We start from the raw sequence: 23032 nt of genomic DNA, 5'->3' as shown, positions 1-23032 counted from the left end.
TACACCTACCCTAAACCTACCCGATACTTTTATTTTCAACTTTTTTATTATTTCCTTAATTTTTATTGAAAATAAATGCCTTTCCGATGCGATATGAGATTTGAAAAGGGAGAAAAAATGTTTGGCAAAAGGAGGGTTGCCGGGTTCGATCGCTTCAAAAAGCATGCACCTTACCATCTACGCCACTGAAAGTGATGTTTAAGGAGCGTTCTTTCTCAGTGTTGACTATCCCAATCACACGCTGGTGGGTGGAGTTAGTGTAAATAGCCTCTGCCAACAAGGCGGGCTATTTGCACTTAGTGTAAATAGACACTCTGATAAAAAAAATCCCTCACAGCTTTTGCGTGCAGATGCCACTTGGTTTGATCTTGCTCCAAATACTTTACATTATGTGGGTAATTGTCCCACTATTACAGTACATCCAGGTAATTGGTAGAATATATTTAATTTCCTTTGACTGCAGAGAGTAATCAGTTATTCATATTATTAATTGCTCAATTACTTGGCTATGTAAATTGCACCACATCCATGTGACACCGCAACAGCAGAGTCTTGAATAATTCATTATTGTTTCATATTTCATTGTGTGTACCGAACATATGGTCTGTGAATATCTAAAATGGCCTAAATGCTAAACACTGCTTGTTTCCTTTAAGGCAAAGCATGTTACCTGAGCAGATATATGAATTATCCATGCACACAGTAAATACTTAAGCTAAACCAAATACTGTATCAAACGCAGTACTTCCACATAGCCAGTGAAACCTTTGTTTAGGATTTGGTTTAGCACCGTGTACTGCAGTATGCTGAGTCACTTAATAATAATAAGTCTAGTGCTTACGGTGTTTTTACTTTATTGTGCTCTGAATTAATACCTACATACATCATGATGAAAATCAAGACCTTTTTGCTTCTTGAACATAAAGATTTGGGTCTTATTTTGTCTAGATTTACTGTTAGAAAGCATTGGGAATTAACGGCACCAGACAGGAGCATGATGTACGAGTTCTTTGTGCCGGGGCAACATAAAGAAAAAGAGCCTTATTACCTGGATTGCTTTCAAAACGAATGTACATTTCATCCCCGTTTCACCCGGGAGTCAAATATTACCCTTTGGGAAGAAAATAAAGGTCATTTTAGCTACGTTTGTAGCTCATTTTTCCTTTGAAACAGGGGTTTGATTAAAAGATAGGTGTGTTGAGACCGATAGATTAATTGCTGGATATCTCCAGGGCATTGACGGATAAATAATGACAGTTCTATATCGAGCCGCACACATTAAAGTTAATTACCATAGTTCTGGGGCGGGAGTTAGCATATTTTGCTCGCTAATTATACATACATTTAAATGAAACGATCTCCTCCCTCGCTCCGTTAATCACAGTGTTTTGTCATCTCTGCAGGAGCTATTAGATCAGGAACGGCGGATCCGACTCTTTCTTCGGCATTTAAAAGCTTCGGTTCCATGAGGAGCAGCCAACAGATTTTGCCGCTAAAGACCTTGAAAGTTGCCCCAAGCAATAATAGGCATTTCATAACTCAAACAAGCAGTCCCATGGAAGCCAAAAGAGCCAGTTTGGAGATCATGACCATTCCTGTTTCCAGGAACAACCCTGAGAACTTCTCCGGGGAAGGGAAAGACTTGAACGAGGATGGTTACCCTATTCCCAAAGGTCCTCTGTCACCGTTATCTGCAGAGGAAGAAAAAGATGGTGAGGGAAGTGGAGGGAAGGAGTTACCGTTCACCCTTGACCACCAAATGAATGGATCCGATGACCACAGAGTCCCGCTGGAGACCACTGTCAGATGGCAGCTTATGAGTCTCCAGACGACTCAACCTACTAGAGAACCCAAGCATGAGAAACCATTCGACACGGTTGAGGAAGCCAGGGGGGAAATCATGTACGTCCATCGCCCCATTGAAAAACACAAGAACAATCCCTCTAATAAAGTCAGTGTGCCTTTTGTCAAACGGAAGCAAGACCTAGGGTTGACTATTGCACCGGAAACACACACTTCCAACACACCTACCACACCAAGCCCTGGAGATCCCAACGAGGACAAGCTAGCAATTCAACCACCAACCGTAGGAATCACTCCTTCCCAACCTGGAGAAGAAACCACTACCGAAGACATTTTGTGTACTCCAGATCCAGCCGTTTCCAGCACGTGGTTACCTGTGGTTCAAGAGGAGGTAGATACTCCACAACCACCGGTTCCTACCATAATAATGATGCAAGCTGGACCTACGGTTCTGCCGACTAGTCCAGGTCCAAAGGACACTTCCCAGCAGGCTGAGTCCAGGTCAGGAGGGTCGGAGTCATTTGTGTTGGCTCAGGGCTGGATAACATCTGAAGCAGTTCCAACAGAGGAACCTTCATCCCAGACCACAGGAAAGCCAGAGAAAGACACAACTGTGGCTGGGAGTGAAAACAGCCCCTCCAGAACTTCAGGTAAATCGCTCTTCAGTTGTGTTCTGTTGATATGTAAATCTAAAGGCCTGTTTACAACATGAAAGATACGAAATGCAGTAACACTAGTTTAGGTACCAATTCTTACTATTAACTAGTTGCTTATTAGCATGCATATTACTAGCATATTGCCTCTTTATTAGTGCTTATAAAGCCTTAATGCCTTGTTCCGCATGACCATTTTTACATCCCTTAATCCTACCCTATATCTAAACTTAACAACTACCTTACTAACTATTAATAAGCATCAAATTAGGCGTTTATTGAGGCAAAAGTCATAGTTAATAGTGAGAATTGGTTGCCAAACTGAAGTTTGACCTGAAATGCTTTCAGAGAGCTTACTTGGGTTTGTTTATTTGTTTGATTTTTACTCTGCTTCATTCTTTTGTTATTTTCTTTGTTCTTTTATTCCTGTCTTTCATTTTTAATAGTTTTGTTATTTTTTTCTTTCCTTCTTTAGCCCTTCTCTTTCATTCTTTAATTTTCCATTCTTTCTAATTTGTTCTTTATATTCCTATACATGTCTTTTGTTTTCTCTTTCTTTTCTTTAATTTTTTTTGTTCTTTTTCTTAGTCTTTTCATTTTTATTTTCTTTTTCAGTTATGTCTTTCTTATGTTCTTTCTTTGTCACTGTATTTTTTTTGTATTCTTTCCTGCTTTCATTTGTTATTTTTCTTCCATTCTTTCTTTATATCATTCTTTAATTTGTTCTTTCTTCCATTCTGTCTTTCCTTCTTTTTTCATTAATTACTTTATTCCTTTAGTTTATTTAATTTATTTTTGTTATATTTTTCCTTTTTCTTTCCTTTTATTTCTTTTTTAATCTCATTGTTTTTCTCAATTTATTTTTGTTTTTGTTCTTTCATTCTTTTGATATTTTTTCTTCATTATTTTTCCTTCTTTTGCCGCCTCCTGCTCTTTCATTTTTGCTTTTTCTGTTTGTTTTTCATTCTATTATTTTTGTTTCTTTCTTTTGCACATTCCTTTATTTTTCATTTTCTTTTATTCTTTATTTTGACTTTTCTTTGTTTTGTCCATTCTGTTATTTAATTTTTTTTCTTCCATTATTTCTTTTGTTCATTCTTTATTTTCTTTCTTCAGTTCTTTCCATCATTCTTTGACTCTATATTTCTTTCTTTTGTTCTTTTTTCATTATTTCGATCATTCTTTATTTTGCGATCATTCTTTTTGTTATTTTATTTCTTTCCACTTTTCTTTCTTATTTTCCTTTATATAATTTTATTCTTATTCTTTTGGTCTTTCCCTTTCTATTTTGTTTATTCATTCTTTCTTCCTTTCTTCTGCTCTATATTTCTGTCTTTTGTTCTTTTTTTCTTTGCGTGGTAAACAAAGAAATGAATAGCTGCAGCCTCAGAGTAATTAGAGGGTTAGGGCCAGTGCAATTAGAGAGTCTCGCTAAGGCAGAGATCTTAGACTAAAACAAATCAATGTTGACAGAAGCCAGTAGATGTGTTCAGTAATTGACTCCATTCTCGCTCTAGTCTATATGCATGTTTAAACTGGTGCCGTATACATAAGCTCAACCTCCCCTTGTTCAAATCGATTTCTTTGGGTAGGAGTTTCCTAAGGTGCAAGACCTCAGAAACACACTTCAGCAAACAAAATAATGATCTTGAAAGCAGCTCTAGTAGGCCTCTGGCATAGAATAAATGTAAACAGATGGGCATCTTTAAGTATACAAAACACATAAAAGAATGAATCATTTAACCCAGACCATACAGCCCCAAAGAGACATTTTACAGCGTTTGACGCATGTTTCTGCAGCATAAAGTACGCAACTACAGAACAAAAAGGTTTTTCAAGGTAAGATTTTGTCTGTCTGCTAAATGAATCATTGCTGCAGAGCTTTGACTGTTTAGCATATAAAAAACAATGAAGAACTTTGAAATGCATGGAAAAGACGAGACAAAACTGCTGCTAAACAACTGTTTTCAACTGACAGAAAGAAACACGCATTCGAGCAGATTTTTTGCCTGAGGATTTCCTTCCAAAAACCTTTTGAGCACAAAGAGCAGAGAGTCCTGTTTGTCCTCCTTTTCCTGCAGCGCAGGTGGAAGTTCATAAGCCTTTTTAATCAATGATCTGCCGGTGGAGAGGCTCCTGTTCTCTGCGTCTCCCCCGAGGCCCTTTAGGCATCAGAGAAGTGGTTTTTGAAAAATAGCACCAGCACTAGACCGGCTTGCCCTTAATTAGAGAAGCACGTCGCTCTGCGATAAGACGAGGAGGTGCTGTGTCTTACGCGACTTTGCTGTTCCATCACTCTCGCTGACATGGCTTGGAGCTGTTTGCACATGGAAACAGACATGTTCATCGCTCTTTGTAAGACAGACAGGTGCAGTGTACTCATTCACACACACATACTACATACACTGTCACAAACCCACCCAATTTTTTGAGCAGGCCAATAATAATAAGTAATAATTTTACTTAGATTTTTTTTTTTTTAATTACATTTCTTTTTAGTTCGTTTTATTTCATTTGATTTTTCTCAAATGTAAATATTTTAATTTTGCTGAAATTTTAATATTTAATTTCATTTTAGTGAAGCAGGATGCACACTGAAGCATGTTTATCTGTCTTTACACAGTGCACTTAACACACTATATGCGCTCTTACAGGCCCATAATATTTCTATTGTGCAGGTGATTTTATTTTATTTTATTTCAATATTGTTTATTATTTTATTTTTTATTTTTTCGAAATGGTAATATTTAATTTAATTTTAATAAAACATGATGCACATGTACACAGACAGACAGTCTTGAACATTTTACAAAATCTCTCTCTCTCACACACACACACACACACACACACACACACACACTACACTCTTACAGACCCATGCTATTTTTTATTGAGTGGGTTAATAACGTATTAACATATTAATTTATTTTATTTGATAATTTTTTCTGTGGATTTTTATTTTTTATTTTATTTTATATTATATTTTGTTTTGTTACTATAAACATTCTTACAGACTCATGCTATTTTTATTGCAGGGGTTAATAAATGAATTACCGTATTGAACCGAATATAAGACAATGTTTTTTTCTTGGAAATACATCTGAAAAAACGCGGGATTGTTGGTACATTTTACCAGTTTTTTACCATACTTTCAAAACAAAAATTAAATTAAAAATTAAAAAAGAATTGAAGACATAATGTGTTTTACTGAGAAAAAACAAGATTTGGTTTTTAAAAAGCCTTTTTCCAAAAGGTACATCTGGAAAAAGGGGGGTCGTCTTATAATCAGGGTCGTCTTATATTCGGGCCAATACGGTATGTACTGTAATTCATTTTACTCTGATTTTTATTTTATTTTATTTTATTGTATTTTATTTTATTATTGTATTTTTATTTTAGTAGATTTTGTTTTTCTTTCTTTTTTTAGTTTTTTTTTATTTGAATTTAATTTATTTCATTTTCTAATATTGCTAATATTGTCCTACTAAATTTGATTTATTTTGCTGAAACGTTCATATTTAATTACATTTTAATACAGCATGATGCACATATAAACATGCATGTTCGCATTATATTTTTTTACATCGATATGCGTTATTGAATTGTATTTTAAATTAAATTATATTTTAATGTTTTATTTTACAGATATGTTATTATTTAATTTCAATAATGTTTTTATTTAAAATATTTTAAAATACAAAAGTATTTCAAAATATCTCAATTTAAATAGTTTTGAGACTTGCCAATTATTAGGTTTCACATATATCGCATAGACTTGGTCAGCATTGCTGGGAACGCCCAGAAAACGTCATATCCATTTATGCCGTGGGGGAAAACAAACCATTCAAATTAACACGCAGAGACCCTGTTAGGCGCTTGATCTTTACTCTTTGTTATGATTTCTATTATTTTTTCTTGGTGAAATGCCGAAAAGTTGCTGTGTGGCATTCTGTACCTCTAATAAGCTAAAAAAAAAAACGATCTGTATATTTATATACTGCCGATTAACAGACGGAGGTAGCACAATCTGAGCGGGTGGCACAAATCATCAGAACACCAGCAAGGAGAACAGTAATTATGGATATACAATGAAACATATCAAGCTTAATATTCATATGCACTCCAGATAGGCTACACTACTTTCCCTGTAATGACCTGTCATTACAGTCCCGTCCCCCTGCACCACAACCCAGGTCTAACCCTCCTTGTTTTCACATCACAACAAAATAAATGTCATACTCATAACCTATTAAAACATTTAATTCATATTAAATTAAAAATTAAAAAATAATTGAAGACAAAATGTGTTTTAGACAGATAAACAATCCTTTTATGAAAATTAACAATGGTTTTACTATAGTAAATGTGTAGAAGGCTAACCATGTATTTTGAGAGTTTTTATTACCAATTGTAGCCTATAACCACAGTTTTACTACAAATACCATGGTTAAACTATGGTTAGTGTAGCAAAACCATGGTTAATATTTTTTTTACTATGGTTTAACTATAGTAGCTGTGTTTTTGTTTTTTTTGGTTGTAGTACAAAACACCACGGTTCATTTTCATAAGGAATACTTTAATGTTATTTTATATCTATTTATTTTACTGCATGTATTTGTGAAAATGATAAGGCTGTACGTATACCACATAGAATAAAGCTGCACATTTGAAGGCACTTCAGTGGACCTTTAATGTTACCTGTGTTTTGTCAATGTTAAAATTCTTTGTAATATACCAATAAAAAAGTATGATAGGCTTTTTACTCAGGTCTTTATCACTTTATTAAAATTATGCAAAACAAAATGACAAATGTTTACTTTCACAAGCCGTCACGTATAGGATTGCCGTAAGCTCTCTCTTACCTGAAGACTCAATCAGGTAACAAAAAGTGTCAGAAAAACGACACCTCTGACCATTCCGTTATGTCGTTTGTCCAGTCACAGATACCGTATGGACAGTCCGACCCAATACGGCTCAGTTTTTATACGTATCTTGCTCTGTCGGGCAGCAGAAATGATTTTATGAAGGCCATTCTGGGTTAACACTATGCTTTTACAGTGAGGGGGAAAGGATTGTTTTCCCCCACGCTGACTCCGCCCCCACAGCTATGACTCGACACCGAGCCGAAAGGAAGCCACAGAGCCGACTACCCTTCTCTCCTTCAGGAGAACAAACATTGTCACATAGAATGTCAGGACACCGACCAAGTCTATACTTAATTCTTTTTTAATGTGCTTAATTTTTAGCTCGTTGTTACCCTGTGCTGTTGCTTTTGAAACCGTGAGCAAGACTTACATTCTTCTCACTGCCAGACTCTAAATTATAAAGCCCAATCTGGGGTTCGGACGGACAATAGAAAGCCTGTGAGTTATTATCCTCCAGCTCCTAAAGATGAATCACCCTGCCTACAAGGTAATACACAATGAATATAGATCAGTGTAGTAAATTCAGTGAGAAAAATGTCTAAAAACATCATCTGTACTAACTCACATCGACCAGAAGAACTGGGGAAAAGTCCCACCCTACAGTTTTTTTTTCCTTCATTGAATATTCTGTTTTCAGAATACATTATTTTCCCCTAATGTATTGCACTGCGTGTATGAATCTGGCTTTAATAACTTGTGAGTTACTCACACCAGCCATGAAAGCGAGTTCAGGGGCGATAATGATCGCATCCGAGGTGAGGAAGCTAGCATGACTGCTTCCAATGTACCTTTCAGTCTCCATGGAAGCTACGCATGCTGCATTGAGGCTTTGATCATGTGAGCGCCGATCGCTACTACTGTTTGTAGACAAGCTAACAGTTGTACTTGCAGCTAACCGAGCTGCCAGGCTCTCTCCAGGCAAACATCACCCCCTCCTTCAGATGGTTTATTTACTGTCTCACCACCCACACGATCCGCTGGGTGGTCTTATATATCAGGAACTACGATGTTTGTTATGTGTGTGCAGTGTGCACTAAAGCAACTGTAAACATCAAAATCTCAGCTCTTAGAGCGGGAGGGTTTTGGTATTCTTTTTAAAATACTAATTTAAAGACAGGGAAGAAGATGTTTCTGTGATCCCTTTATAGTGTTTTTTAATTTTTGTGCATTTTGCATTTTTATAAGTCAGATAGATAGACAAAGATTGACAGAATGACAGGCAGAACAATAGAGGTATATAGACAAACAGACTGACAGATATTTAGACAACAGACAGATATTTAGACAGAATGATATACAGAATGACAGATAGACAGAAGAACAGACAGAATGATATACAGACAAATAGAACAATAGACAGTTAGAACGGTAGACAGAATGACAGAAAGAACAACAGACAGATAGAGAGAACGACAGACTGACAGATAGAACAATAAACAGATAATTAGACAGAAAGTCAGATAGATAGAACAACAGACAAACAATTAGACAGAATGACAGACAGAACAATAGACGGATAGTTAGACAGACAGACAAATAGAACAATATACAGATAGTTAGAACAATGGACAGAATGACAGAAAGAACAACAGACATGGAGAGAATGACAGACTGACAGATAGAACAATAGACAGAGATTTAGACAGAGCGACAGACTGACAGAACAACATAGACAGAATGACAGACAGATAGACAGAATAACAGAATGTCAGATAGACAGAACAACAGACAGATAGTTAGACAGAACAACAGATAGACAGGACGACAGACAGACAGATAGAGCGATAAACATAGTTAGACAGGATGACAGACTGACAGACAGAACAATAGACAGATAGTTAGAACGAGGGACAGAATGACAGATAGAAAAAACAACAGACAGATAGTTAGACAGACTGACAGAACAGAACAACAGACAGATATTTAGACGGAATGATAGAAAGAATGGCAGATAGACAGAACAACAGACGTAGACAGAATGACAGATAGACGGAACAACAGATAGATAGTTAGACAGAACGACAGACAGAACAACAGACATATATTTAGACAGAATGATAGGCAGACAGGTAGAACATCAGAATGACAGATAGACAGAACAACAACAGACAGATAGTTAGACATGGCAGACAGATAGTTAAAACAACAGACAGACAGAAAGACAGACTAACAAATAGAACTAAAGACAGATAGTTAGAACAATGGACAGAATGACAGATAGAAAGAACAACAGATATTTAGACAGCAACAGACTGACAGATAGACAGAACAACATACAGATAGACAGAACAACAGACTGACAGATAGAAAAACAGAGATAATTACATAGAAATACGTACAGATAGACAGAACGACAGACAAAATGACAGATAGAGAGAATGGCAGACTGACAGATAGAAAAACAGAGATAGTTAGACAGAACAACGTACAGAATGACAGACAGATATTTAGACAGAATGATAGAAAGAATGACAGATAGACAGAACAACAGACAGATAGACAGAATGACAGACAGAACAATAGACAGATAGTTAGAACAACATACAGATAGACAGAACAACAGACTGACAGATAGAAAAACTGATAATTAGATAGAAAGACGTACAGATAGACAGAACGACAGACAAAATGATAGATAGAGAGAATGGCAGACTGACAGATAGAAAAACAGAGATAGTTAAACAGAACGACGTACAGAAGGACAGAATGGCAGACAGATATTTAGACAGAATGATAGAAAGAATGACAGATAGACAGAATGACAGACAGAACAATAGACAGATAGTTAGAACAACAGAATGACAGATAGACAGAACAGCAGACAGATAGTTAGACATAATGACAGACAGAACAACAGATAGACAGAACAACGGACTAACAAATAGAACAAAAGACCGATAGAACGATGGATAGAATGAGAGATAGAAAGAACAACAACAGACAGATAGTTCGAGAGAACAACAGACTGACAGATAGAACAACAGATATTTAGACAGAGCGACAGACTGACATATAGACAGAACAACAGAAAGATAGACAGATCGACAGCCAAAATGACAGATAGACAGAACAACAGAGACAGAGCGACAGACTGACAGATAGAAAAACAGATAGACAGAACGACGTACAGATAGACAGAACAACAGACTGACAAATAGACAGAACAACAGACAGACAGAACGATAGACTGACAGACAGAACAACAGACATATTTAGACAGACTGGCAGATAGACAGAACTACAGACAGATAGTTAGATATAACGACAGACAGAATGACAGATAGACAGAACAACAGACAGACAGGCAGATGGACAGAACGACAGACAGACAATTAGAACAATAGACAGATAGTAGAACAACGGACAGAATGACAGACATAGAGAGAATGACAGACTGACAGATAGAACAATTGACAGACTGACAGATGGACAGAACAACATAGATAGACAGAATGACAGAAAAACAGACTATGGTACAGACGAGGCGAGAAAGGAAAAAGAGCTCTAAATGTGCATTACCACTACACCATGGCTTTAACAGCTTTCTTGCTTTATTAGTGGTGATTTTTGAATTGGACAAGTTAGAAACCACCTAGCAAATGTCGTAGAAATGGCACGCCAGCAACCACTTGCTTACTAGTTTAAAACTTGTTTACACATGCTGCATTGTGTTTGTGTATTCATTTTAATTTTAGTTAAATGTTTAATAATTTTGTGGTGTGTTTTTGTCACATTATTAGTTTTTTATAGGTATATATACATATATATATTTATTCATTTTAATTTTAGTTGTTTTAGTACAAGTTAAACTAAATAAAAATTAGAAATGTTTCCTTTGCAACGAGCTGAAAAAAACAACTGTTAACGTTTATTTTATTTTAAGTAACATTTTTTTGGTTTCTAGTTTAAGTTAAGTATATAAATCCTGAGATTATACCCCTCTTTTGGTCATAAACTGTTTTGTAAACTTAAACTCATCTTACTTCCATCATCCCGTGCTCAGCATTTTTCATAAACGCAGTGCGAGTTCTGCCAGATCGGAAATTGAACTGAAAGTCTGATGTTCCTGATATACGACGGCCTCATTGTCAGCGCCGTGGAGCGTGTGCCGCTGACCTGAATTGAGTCCGGAACACGGTGATGAAGTATCCTCTTTTATCTGATTATACGTGCTGCTTCAGGTTCCCAGCCGACTGGGCTGTATCTTGCCAGAGCTGAATAGACCAGACAGCTTCGACTCTCTCCACACCCCACTGAGATGCTTATTTTAGCAACATGGCATTTTATTCTCCCCTATCACTTTGAGAGAGAATGTTTCCCAGCATTTAATGTGCTTTATAATGTCTGTGCACGCAAGACAAGAAGCCATCTCTGTGTATGGACACCCTGCTATGTGAGTAACATGTGCATTTAAATGCAGTGTTAATGTTTACTTTTTTTGAGAGGGGTTGTTTGTTTTAAAGTGTGGTCAAATGTACTTTTTTTCAGCAAATTTGCGCAGGCAAAATTTCAGTATGAATCCACATTTTCCCACTGGAATTTCACAAGGTATTTCTGTTTTACTGTAACTAAAATGGCATTAAAATTAAAATGCTTTGTATCGTTATGTTGCACATTTGTTTTTGTTCAGTTTATTTTGTTTGCTTTTGTTCAGTTTATTTAGTTTGTTTGTTTTACATTTGTACTGCAAATTTTTGTTGGTGAAATCCAGTCATTTTAAAAGGAAGCCATGCAATCAGGAATTATACGTACGTAAGTGTAAAACATTTCCTAAGGCAGATTTTGCAACTGGTTTGAATTGGTCACACAGACTATACTATTGACAATAGGCAATTAACCTTTTTTGTTTGCAAAATTTTGCTGATGACAGTTTTGTTTCAATTTAGTCAGTATTTCTTTGTCATATTCATTCATTTTGGTAAGTTTTACTCTCACCAAAATGGCATATTGTCATACTTTCGTCAAGTTATAAAAAAAATTAAAACCCCTTAACATTCGTCATAAGGCGCATTGTTTCGTTTTTTTGTTTTTGGTTGTTTGTTTTACAATGTAGTCATATTTGCTGTTGTTTGGCATATTTCCATGCATTTGAGAATTTCAAATGGGGGCAAAATGTTTCTATACACTGTCTTCGCAACATGTTTGAGTCGGTCACACGCATTCGCCACATTGACCAACAAAAATGTGATTAGTTCGAAAGTGACTGCATACATCTACGTTATTGACAATAGGCAATGGACCTTTTTCACCTTCAAGATTTTGTTAATGAAGTCTTTTGATGGCAACATTGTTTATTTTTAGTCATTATTTTGTCATATGAATAGCAATCCATGCAATCGGTGATTTCAAGTTGGTCAGAAAGAAAACTGTTAATTTGGATGTCACTCTTATAAACACTGTTGGGGTAATGCATATTTATATATGACGCGAGTTATGTAATCAGATTACTTTTTTCGAGTAGCTAGTAAAATATCTGAGTTACTTTTTAGAATAAGTAATGCTAGTTACTTTGTTTTCCCATTTATCGAATAACAGCAAAAGTAACGTAACCAATTACTTTCCATAAAAAGTACCTAAGTAACATAATTAGTTGGGGTGCTCCAATCAGGGTTTTTGAGGCCGATCACAGAAAGCAGATATGCCAATACCGATCACCGCTACCGATCTTTTTAAAGCCTTCTTTTTATCATTTATAACTATTTATATTGATACTCCAATCAGAAATTTTAGACATTTATTCAGGGCCTGAATTTAATTTTTGAAAATGGGGGAATTCCCCTCTTAGGTGTCTCTTGTGAGAGGGGAAGCAGCACGGACTGTGCTTTAAAGAAGAGTCCGCTACTGACCCGTGGCTGTTTACCACAAACACAACATTTATCCATTATTTTGATTTCAAATCCATGCTTTTTCAGCATTGCCATTCTTTTTTTACTCAGTACAGTAATACAATCTTTCACAGACATGTTTAAACACAATAAATATAAGCAACACATAATTCAGTGCTTTTTACTTTTGCATTTACTTCTAGATTTATATATTAAGTTGCTCAAGCAATTGGCAAAACATTTAAACTACTTTTCTTACGTTATCACAAACTTACCATTGACAGAAATAGTCAGCTCTACTGCCTTTTCTTTTGCATTTAAATCGTTATTACAAGCAATCCTGCGGTTCATAAAGAACTTTGTTTTCTTACCTCCACGAGTGCCATCGATTATTGCCTTCTTTATCTAAAAGTGCTCTTTCCCTTTAAACCTAGCCAAAAAGACATATGTGTTGACTGTGTGAAACACGGTAGACTTTAATAATGATGTAATGACTACATTTTCGTGTCAATCCATGTTCATATTTACTGCAAACAATGCGCTGTAAATTTAATTCATCACTTGCAGCGCAACAGAAATAGACTCGGTGTGGAAACGATCTCGGCACTGCAGCAGATGCACCGCTCCTGAACGCACTTTAATCCATTAACATGAGCGCCGAAAAAATATGCACAGCGTATGCACTGCAAACAGAGTAATGTGAACCTGGCGTTATGTGTGTGCGCTGCGAGTGTGCATGAGCGTCCGATCTCCAGGAGAGCTCACGAGCGCTGAATGGTTAAACACTGGCAAGAATTAAAAAGAAATGCAATTTATAAACTTTAGTGACGATGTGACACTGCCTCGACTGTGCAAGTGACAATTCCTGTCAACTGTGCAGCCAGCGTGTAGCTCGCTTATAGACAGACGTGATGTGTGGTGATTTGAAGCCATTTGCGTATTTTGAGAGAGAAAGAGAGAGCACACGGTGATTCACTCACGCTGTTTGTGAAATTACGTCTCACACAAGGTTTTCAAATTACTTTATAAGTTATTTAATGAAATAATATGAAGGAGTACCTCACCTTCAGCATTATAATTATTTCACCGGCGCCGGACAGAGACTGAGACGGTGCTGCTGCATGTCATGCCAAACCTCTCACAGCAGCGTCATCAGATTGAGATAGTTTTTTTGAGATCGGCCTTTTAGAGACCGCCGATCAAACATCCCAACGTGATTATTGGCCGATAGTGATAGGTAGCCGATCAGTCGGAGCACCCCTAATGATTAGTTACTTTTTTTAGGGAGTAACACAACATTGTAATTCATTACTTTTCAAAGTAACTTTCCCCAACACTGCCCATAAATAACTGAATTCAGTATGTACAGAATCACTCAGAAGAGGAGTGACTCCATATTCAGTAGAGGACCTCTTTATTCCACTTCAAGCTTGCAAATGCGTTTTGTGCATAAACAACAGCAGCTTTATTAGAAGACTCTTCAGATACAACCTCAGCGACATCAAATTATGTTCAGCAGGGCACATCAGCCCAGACAAGCAGGAGATGGAACAGGAAAATGAAAGAAGGGGAGAAGAGGCGGGAACAATAAAGACTGTTGATGTGCCTAGCAGCCTGAAGCCTACAGCATGGAGGAGCTTCAACCATTAACTGTGTGTCAGACTCTCCAGGCACTAACAATAGCACAGACACTCTTCTCTCTCTCTCTCTCTCTCTCTCTCTCTCTCTCTCTCTCTCTCTCTCTCTCTCTCTCTCTTTTGCTCTCTTCCCCTTGTTTCTTCCATATTTCATATTCACAGTGAGATGAAATCGGCTCTTGTCCCTCGCACCTAACATAGTTTTGTTTTAGCATCAAACCTATTAATAGGGATGTTTAATGTGCGATTTTCAGTTATTTATGCAAATCTTAGGATGCATGTGACACTGACAGGCTTTAATCTTTTCGTTGTAGTGCTGAGGTACGTCAAGACGGGGATATTATTGGAATGTCGGATTGTTCAATGTCAGGATTATTTTAGGATTTTCGTTGCTAGGATGAAGTTTACTGCCTTTCCATCTGAAATCTGACCTGAAATTGTAGGTTTTAAGTGTTTGAGGATTATGTGCCTCTAAGCGCTTTGAATTGTGTCTCTTTTTCGTTTCTTGACCTCTTAGGTCTAAAAAAAGCTTTTTGAAACTGCTTGCAGGTAAAAAAAAAAAAAAAGAAATAAGAGAACATCGTGGTGTTTTGACGTAGTGTCAACTCTTATTTTTATGATTCATTTGTGTTTTCAGATGCCATAATCCCTGGGCGTAGGATTTATTTCTGCCATTTTCAGCTATTAAAACATAATCCTGAAAAAATGAAAAATTTCTGCCATTTTCAGCTAGTGTTTTTGTGCAGTAGTAGTGTTTTTGATTTATTGTAGTCATGTTGGCTCAATGATCTCAAATGTTAGCACATCGGATTTGTTTTTAACATTTCTACCGGAAATGTGCTGTAGTTTAACAAGGGAAAGATCTGGTGTTATAAGAGTGTGGCCAAGTGACAAACTAAAAGTATCAGCACAACTAATTTAAATATATAGTTTAGTCATGAAACTCTAGATGGCGCAGGCTGATGGGTTGTTAACGTAACTGATGATATTCAGAGAATTAAACGACTTGGCACAAGCTGATTGGTTCATGCTGCATATGCAGCCAATGAGCTTACTCCCTTGCATTTATATGGCTGACTAGCATTCACTAGACATTCCTGCAGCGCGCTTTCAGAGTTTCTCTGAAACTCGCCACCTTCCCCAGCTCCACCTGTATAGATCTGCTACAGGTTATTTTATATGCTATTTGTGCAGCAGCGGTATGTCTTAAACACTCACGGCACCATATCGCCGTATGCAATGGCAGTAGCAAGTTCCTGTACTTGCTTGCAGCAGCAGCAATAATCTACAACTACAGTAATAACCAACAGCAGCAGCAATTCAGCAGCAGCAGCGTAGCAGATCTGTTCCGCCAAGACCAAATACATTAACATGTTCATATCCATCACCATGCAAACATCTTCAGAGAGTTGTCATGATTAAACTACAGTCTTCATTAAAGTGACACTAGTTTAGTTTAGTAAAAAGCTATATTGTCTGAATCAGGAAAGAAATGTGCACAGATCAAGCACTGTTTACAAGTGAAATTTCACATGATGTTAATTGCTAGACTGGAGTTGTATGGATTACTTGTGGATTATTGTAATGTTTTTAGCAGCTGTTTGGACTCTCATTTTGACGGCACCCATTCACTGCAGAGGATCCATTGGTAAGCAAGTGATGTAATGCTAAATTTATAAATCTGTTCCTATATAATCTGTACTCATCTACATCTTGGATGGCTTGAGGCTGAGTACATTTTCAGCAAATTTTAATTTTTGGGTGAACTATTCCTTTGTTTCCAATTAATGTTCTTGGTATTGCTTTAGAAGCATTGAACAGAACTGAATCTTTATTACAGTCTCCTTGATTTGATTAAGATTCAAAAGCTTAATTTGATGGCTCAACCTCCAACCTTTCGGCAATCAACTGAACTTGCTAACTAATTATGCCACATAAGTGAACAAATGATTGAGTTTGATTCCCTAAACCCAGTTATGTACATTCCTACAAATTCTCTCTGCTTTTCTCCAGCAAACGCTGAGTGCTATCTGAATTTGCTCCACTGCAGCGCAAGTTACGTCATCCCGCCGGTGGTAAACGGCAACTCCAGCCTTCCTCAGCTTCATTCTTCCAGCAACATTAAATCACTTGCTCTGTGCCAGTAGATTGCTGTGGTCCACAGGGATGCAGAGTTATCTGTGTTGTGGTAGAAATAGGCCTCGGTTTCCCAAGATGCACACTCAGCTTACCTCCACAGTAATTGCAACCTCACATTCAGTGAATGATGAGCACTGGTGGTTTGACCTCCAGGGCTCAAAGGATGTGTCACGTATAAACTTCATTGCAAGAACCATGATAAACTCATTTCGAGATTGAAAATCTGTAATTCACCTCAGAATGCTGTGCATTTGTGTCTTTTTTCGCATTTGCAAAGCGCTTGTTTGTATTGTGACTAATTGTAGCGTTTAATTTACTTAATGATGCACCACCCACAGCGGTTTTATTCACAGCAACAGTTACTGTAGAGCGATGCGGTAAAACCGGGACAGCTTAAATGCAGAAAATCTGGTATAATGTTGATTTCTAAGTGTTGGTTGATTTACATGTAATCGAGTGTAGTTTCCAAAATCTGTATGCTGTATGAATATTTTAAGCTTCAACTGTGATAAAAAGAAGGACATGGACCACTTACAAATGCATCTTAAAAATCAATAGAAACATTTGTAACACTCCAGAAATGGAAGTCCCACCTTACAGTTACAAAAGCCAAATGCTTTTCTGAGAAAGTTTGTCTGCATGTATATTAACTGGTTGCATGTTTTTAGCATGATTTGACCTAAAGAAGCTTAATTTATGACTTCCATTTTAGTGCTGATTTGAAATATATTATTAAAACATAATCCTGAAAAAATGACTCATTCTCAAGTTTCCCAAACCTGTATGAGTTTCTTTCTTCTGTTGAACACAAAGAAGTAAGAAGATATTTTGAAGAATGTGGGTAACCAAATAGTTTCTGGTCCCCATTGACTTCCATAGTATTATTTTTTCTTTCCATACTGTCGAAGTCAATGGGGACAAACTTGAGAATGAGTAAATGTAGACAATTTAAATTTTTGGGTGAACTATCCCTTTAAATAGTGTGAAAATTTGGCAAGTTTCAGCCAAAGACATAATAAGGGTGAGGAAAACGATAAATTTATTAAAAATGAACAATGGGAGAAACCATAACAAATGGTGGCTGTAGATATTTAAGTGCATACAAATGATCGTAATAAAAATTAAACACCACCTCAAAGTTGTAATTACAAGTGGGAAACTCAGGAATTTCTTTAAGCCACAAGTTTCCGGGAACCTGAGAAAACGTTGTAAACACAATGGATTCAATGTTTGTTTTGATGGTAAATTTGTTGTATAACAAATATGTAAATATATGGCCTTTTTTTCCCATTTACAATATGATTGTATTGTACAGTTATGATAGAATATATTGTAATTCAGTTTATAGCACCTTTGGAAACTTAATAAAACTGTAAAAAAGTTAATACACACTTAAACCGAATGATTTAGCTTTAAAATAGTTTTTTGTAGAAAAGAAGCATCACCATCTTGCTTCGACCAAAGTTATTTGAATCCACTTGACATCGTAACTACGACTTTCCAACTTGTAAATTCAAACTTCCCAGAAGGACTTTCAGTTAAAAGAGCCAGTTGCCTTTCTGATAGTGATTTGCTCTAGAATATGCATGCGTTTTAAAGGGATAGTTCACCAAAAAAATGAAAATTACCCCATTATTTACTCACCCTCAAGCCATCCTAGGTATATATGACTTTCTTATTTCATTTGTAGTTCTATTTAAAAATGTCCTGGCTCTTCCAAGATTTATAATGGCAGTGAATGGGGGTTGAGATTTTGAAGCCCAAAAAAGTGCATCCATCCATCATAAAAAGTACTCCACACGTGAATCGATGTGTTTGTGGAAGAAAAATGTCTATATTTAAAACTTTATACACCGTAATATCTAGCTTCCACTAACTGATGTACATGTGTTCATGAGAGAGTGGCGTTCCAGCGGATGACGGAGGACGTATGACGAATGCAGTGACGAACGTGGAAGTGTAGAGGAGAGAGCAAAACAAAATACGGGTCACAAATTAGAAGTACAAAATGAGGATTTGTAAAAAAAATTAAAAAAAAATTTTTTCAGAGGATTTGGATATAAGCCAAGAGGAGACTTGTTTTCCTTTAATGTAAACAAAACTTGGTTCTTGCGAGACTAGCATATTCTCACCGGAGTTTACACTACACCTACATCCTCCATCATCCGCTGGAACACCACTCTCTCGTGAAAGACAGTTAGTGGAAGCTAGCGATTACAGTTTATAGTTTTAAATATGAATATTTTTCTTACACAAACACATCACTTCGCTTCAGAATGGCTTGTGGAGCTGTGTGGAGCACTTTTTATGACGAATGGATGCACTTTTTTTGGGCTTCAAAATCTCAACCCCCATTCACTGCCATTATAAAGCTTGGAAGGCCCAGGACATTTTTAATATAACTCTGACTGTATTCGTCTGAAAGAATAAAGTCATATACATCTAGGATGGTTTGAGGGTGAGTAAATCATATATATATACTTTTTTTAAATAGCATATTCTCACCGGAGTTTACACTACACCTACATCCTCCATCATCCGCTGGAACACCACTCTCTCGTGAAAGACAGTTAGTGGAAGCTAGCGATTACAGTTTATAGTTTTAAATATGAATATTTTTCTTACACAAACACATCACTTCGCTTCAGAATGGCTTGTGGAGCTGTGTGGAGCACTTTTTATGACGAATGGATGCACTTTTTTTGGGCTTCAAAATCTCAACCCCCATTCACTGCCATTATAAAGCTTGGAAGGCCCAGGACATTTTTAATATAACTCTGACTGTATTCGTCTGAAAGAATAAAGTCATATACATCTAGGATGGTTTGAGGGTGAGTAAATCATATATATATACTTTTTTTAAAAAAGATTTAAGTATATTATTAAACATAATCTTGACCAAAAGTTTGAGAGATTTTAGTATTTCCTACATTGAAAATACTGTTTGGAGGCAATTTAAAGATGGCTGCCGATTGACTGACTTACCATAAAAGGCCAGGCCACAGTTTGTTTCAACAAACTATTGTAAAATTTCAGGGGGTATAAGCAAAACAGCACCCTGTAGCAGCGGACACAAGGTTCAGAAGTGTTGCTGAAGTTCTCGCAACACTTTATTTCTACAGAGAGATTTATTTGTGCAGGCCAGCCACTATAATTTTCATCTATTGTTTTCAAGTGTGAAGATCTCAGAGGGTTTGATTGGATCTTACTGCAATGAAGTCTTCAAGTATTTCTCCGTTAACAAGGACCTCGGCGTAGCATCATAAACAGCTTGTTTATGAGAGAAGGGAGCCTGTACACTTAAGAGTCTGGGCGGTGAAGCACTGTATTAGTATTTTATTTTCCTAGAGACTGTCCCTCATGGCCATGGACTGTGTTTTTGAGAGATAGCGGCTGAATAAAAAGATCATATTTTAATGGTTCGGCATCTGCTTTGAAGGTCAGTCACTCTTCGAGCTGTTCAAACTTGCATTTTTTACAAGCAGACTTGTTTTTGTTTCTGTTTGTTTCAGTACATAGTGAGATTGTGGGTTAGATCTAGTCGCTCAAACAAGTGACTCACGAGTTAGTCGCACATTTATGAGTCATTTTGATTGATTCCTCAAAAAAGTTGTGCAAATGAGATACTGTTTGGTAGAAGTTGCGATGCAGGCACTTGATGTATTGAAGCTCTTTTGTAATCAAGCATTTATCATGACAAATGACTATTATCCACTTATATTGTTTGTAGTGTTGATCATCTAAGCAGTCGTTTCCATCTCAGGATGAGCTCCATTCAGGGTCCTCTGAGACCATGATTAGTGCGTGGACTTTAGTGAGAAAGTTTAGTGCTATTTCTGTCATCCGTGTTCCATTGTTTCCTTTGTTGTGGTTGTTTATCCATCCTTCTACTCGTTCTCCTCACGTAAAAAGTCACTTCATGCGTCTTGATTGATCAGATCACTGAAAAAAAAGGTGTAGAACATTTTTTAACTCAGAAATGACTAGTTTCACAAGCATTTACAAAGAAACGTCAAGTATTTTATTGAAAACATTCTCCAGTCATTTTTATTTACACTTTGCAAAATTGATTTATTAGAAGTAGTAGTATTTACTTTTTTTTATTAATTATACATTTATTTTTACTTTTGTCACTTTTTACTGTTTTTATTTCCAGTATTTTTAAGTTAATAAGAATTTTATTTTAATGAACGTATTTGTCATTTTTTTATTGCCACTTTATTGGCAGAAACAGTCATTTTAGTTATTAATACTGTTTTTAATTATATTCCTAATTTTATTTTATTTAAATTTTTTGCCACTTTTGTGCTATTTTTATTTTATTTAAAAAAAATTTTTTAAATAATACTTTTTTATTTTTGTCTTATTTTTTTATGTTTTTGTTTTATTATTATTGTTTTCATCATTTTCTTTTTACTGACAGAAACTTTTATAAACGGTTTAATTATTGTTATTATTTTGTTTAATTTTAATTAATCATTTTTACTATTTTATTTAAAATGTATTCTTTTTTATTTTAAGTATTTCTTTATTTTGTTGCTTATTAATTATTGTTTTTATTATTTTCATTGTCCCTTTTCATTAACTAAAGTAGTAATTTTTTATGATTTGAATTTTTGTCACTTTTTAACTATTTTTATTTAAAATGTATTTTTTTCTTTTATTTGTCATGGTTTTAAACTCTTTTTTTTATCATTTTCATTTCTTTTTACTGACAGAAATAGTACTGGGATGAAAGAGAGCGGGAATGGGAACCGAAAACATCTTAATACACCTTGATCGATCATATAACTGTCCAATTATGTGTGTACATTCCATTTACACTTGGAAAATGGATCTAGATCCAATCTACTAATCCACAAATCTTTCCTTTAAGTGTTCTCCTTGTCCTATTTTGGATAAGTATTTGAGTTTCGAGGTTCCTCTGTCTACGATTGCTTGCTCACTTGTGCATCACGAAACTCCCAAATGTTCCATGCTATCGTAATTCAGTTTGGGATGAATAAAGCTTACATATGTGTCCTGAATAACCACATGCATTTACACCTCAAACCACCTACTGAGGTATTTTCATATTATCCACTGCTTAGGGAAGCAATCTCCATCGGGACTAGCGATCTGTGCAGGAAATGGCCTACGTCGTGACTAATTGTTTGGGACCTGAATGTCTTTTTCCCCCTGCACCGTTTCCAGCTTAGTGACAAGAGCTCTCCATCCTCTCAGAAAATGATCCGTTTGACGGGATTTGGGATGAAAAAGCTCTCGAGTGGGCGCTGAAGAGTTCATTTCATCACGATGATGACGAGGAGTCCTTGAACTCTGTCGCTCTCGTGGAGTTGTGTGCAAGAGGAGTCTCCGGTCCGGGCGGCGTTCATTAAAATTGGTCAATGCGGATCTTTATGTCATCGTGCACCGCGTGAAGAATTCACAATATCCAGGCTGCCTTTGAGCGCTCATGAGAGAGCGGGGGAATGTTTATCTGCTCTTACTGGCTATGAAGCAGCAGTCACTCATGTGTCATATACTTGTCAATCTCAGCCATCCAGCTGGGGGTTTCTGCTGGCTGTTGTCTTTGGACTAAAAGAACAATTGACTGCAAAACGTGAAGTATTCACTGTGTCCGACTTTCAAATTTTGTCCTTCATGGAGTTCTTTGTATTTCGTTTTTGTGTATATGTGGATTTTATGTAGTCGTGGTTTAATTTTTGTCACTTCGCGGTGTGAGCAAGGCCTTGAGCCTGTTTCAAAAATGAATAATTTATATATAAAAAGCAATGGGTGGATGAATATTTAGCTTCAACATGATTTTGGTAAGTTTTAATGTCTGCTGTCTACTACCCTGTTGAAAAGACCAGTACATATTGTATTATATTATATGTATAACCTTAAAATGTTTCTTGCTGGACAAAAAGGACCATTATAATTGTAATAAATTATTATAATATATAATAAATATGTAAAATAATACAATACACACACAAGCACACACACGTATACAGTATATTATTATATATATATATTATATATATATATATATATATATATATATA

General features: G+C 36.2%; 1 protein-coding gene across 1 annotated transcript in view; it reads left to right on the top strand.

The window, feature by feature from the left end:
• ncanb (neurocan b) overlaps nucleotides 1-23032 on the top strand; it is a 180377-nt gene that overhangs the window by 86360 nt on the left and 70985 nt on the right. Inside the window, exon 8 of the mRNA XM_016237416.1 lies at nucleotides 1404-2453. Coding sequence (XP_016092902.1) covers nucleotides 1404-2453 — 1050 coding nt within the window. The remainder of the gene's footprint in view (nucleotides 1-1403; nucleotides 2454-23032) is intronic.

The sequence above is a fragment of the Sinocyclocheilus grahami genome, unplaced genomic scaffold (assembly GCF_001515645.1).
Source record: "Sinocyclocheilus grahami isolate Dianchi unplaced genomic scaffold, SAMN03320097.WGS_v1.1 scaffold514.1, whole genome shotgun sequence".
Classification (NCBI taxonomy): domain Eukaryota; kingdom Metazoa; phylum Chordata; class Actinopteri; order Cypriniformes; family Cyprinidae; genus Sinocyclocheilus; species Sinocyclocheilus grahami.
Note: the sequence above shows the minus strand (reverse complement) of the source record. Positions and strands in the feature narration are given on the sequence as shown.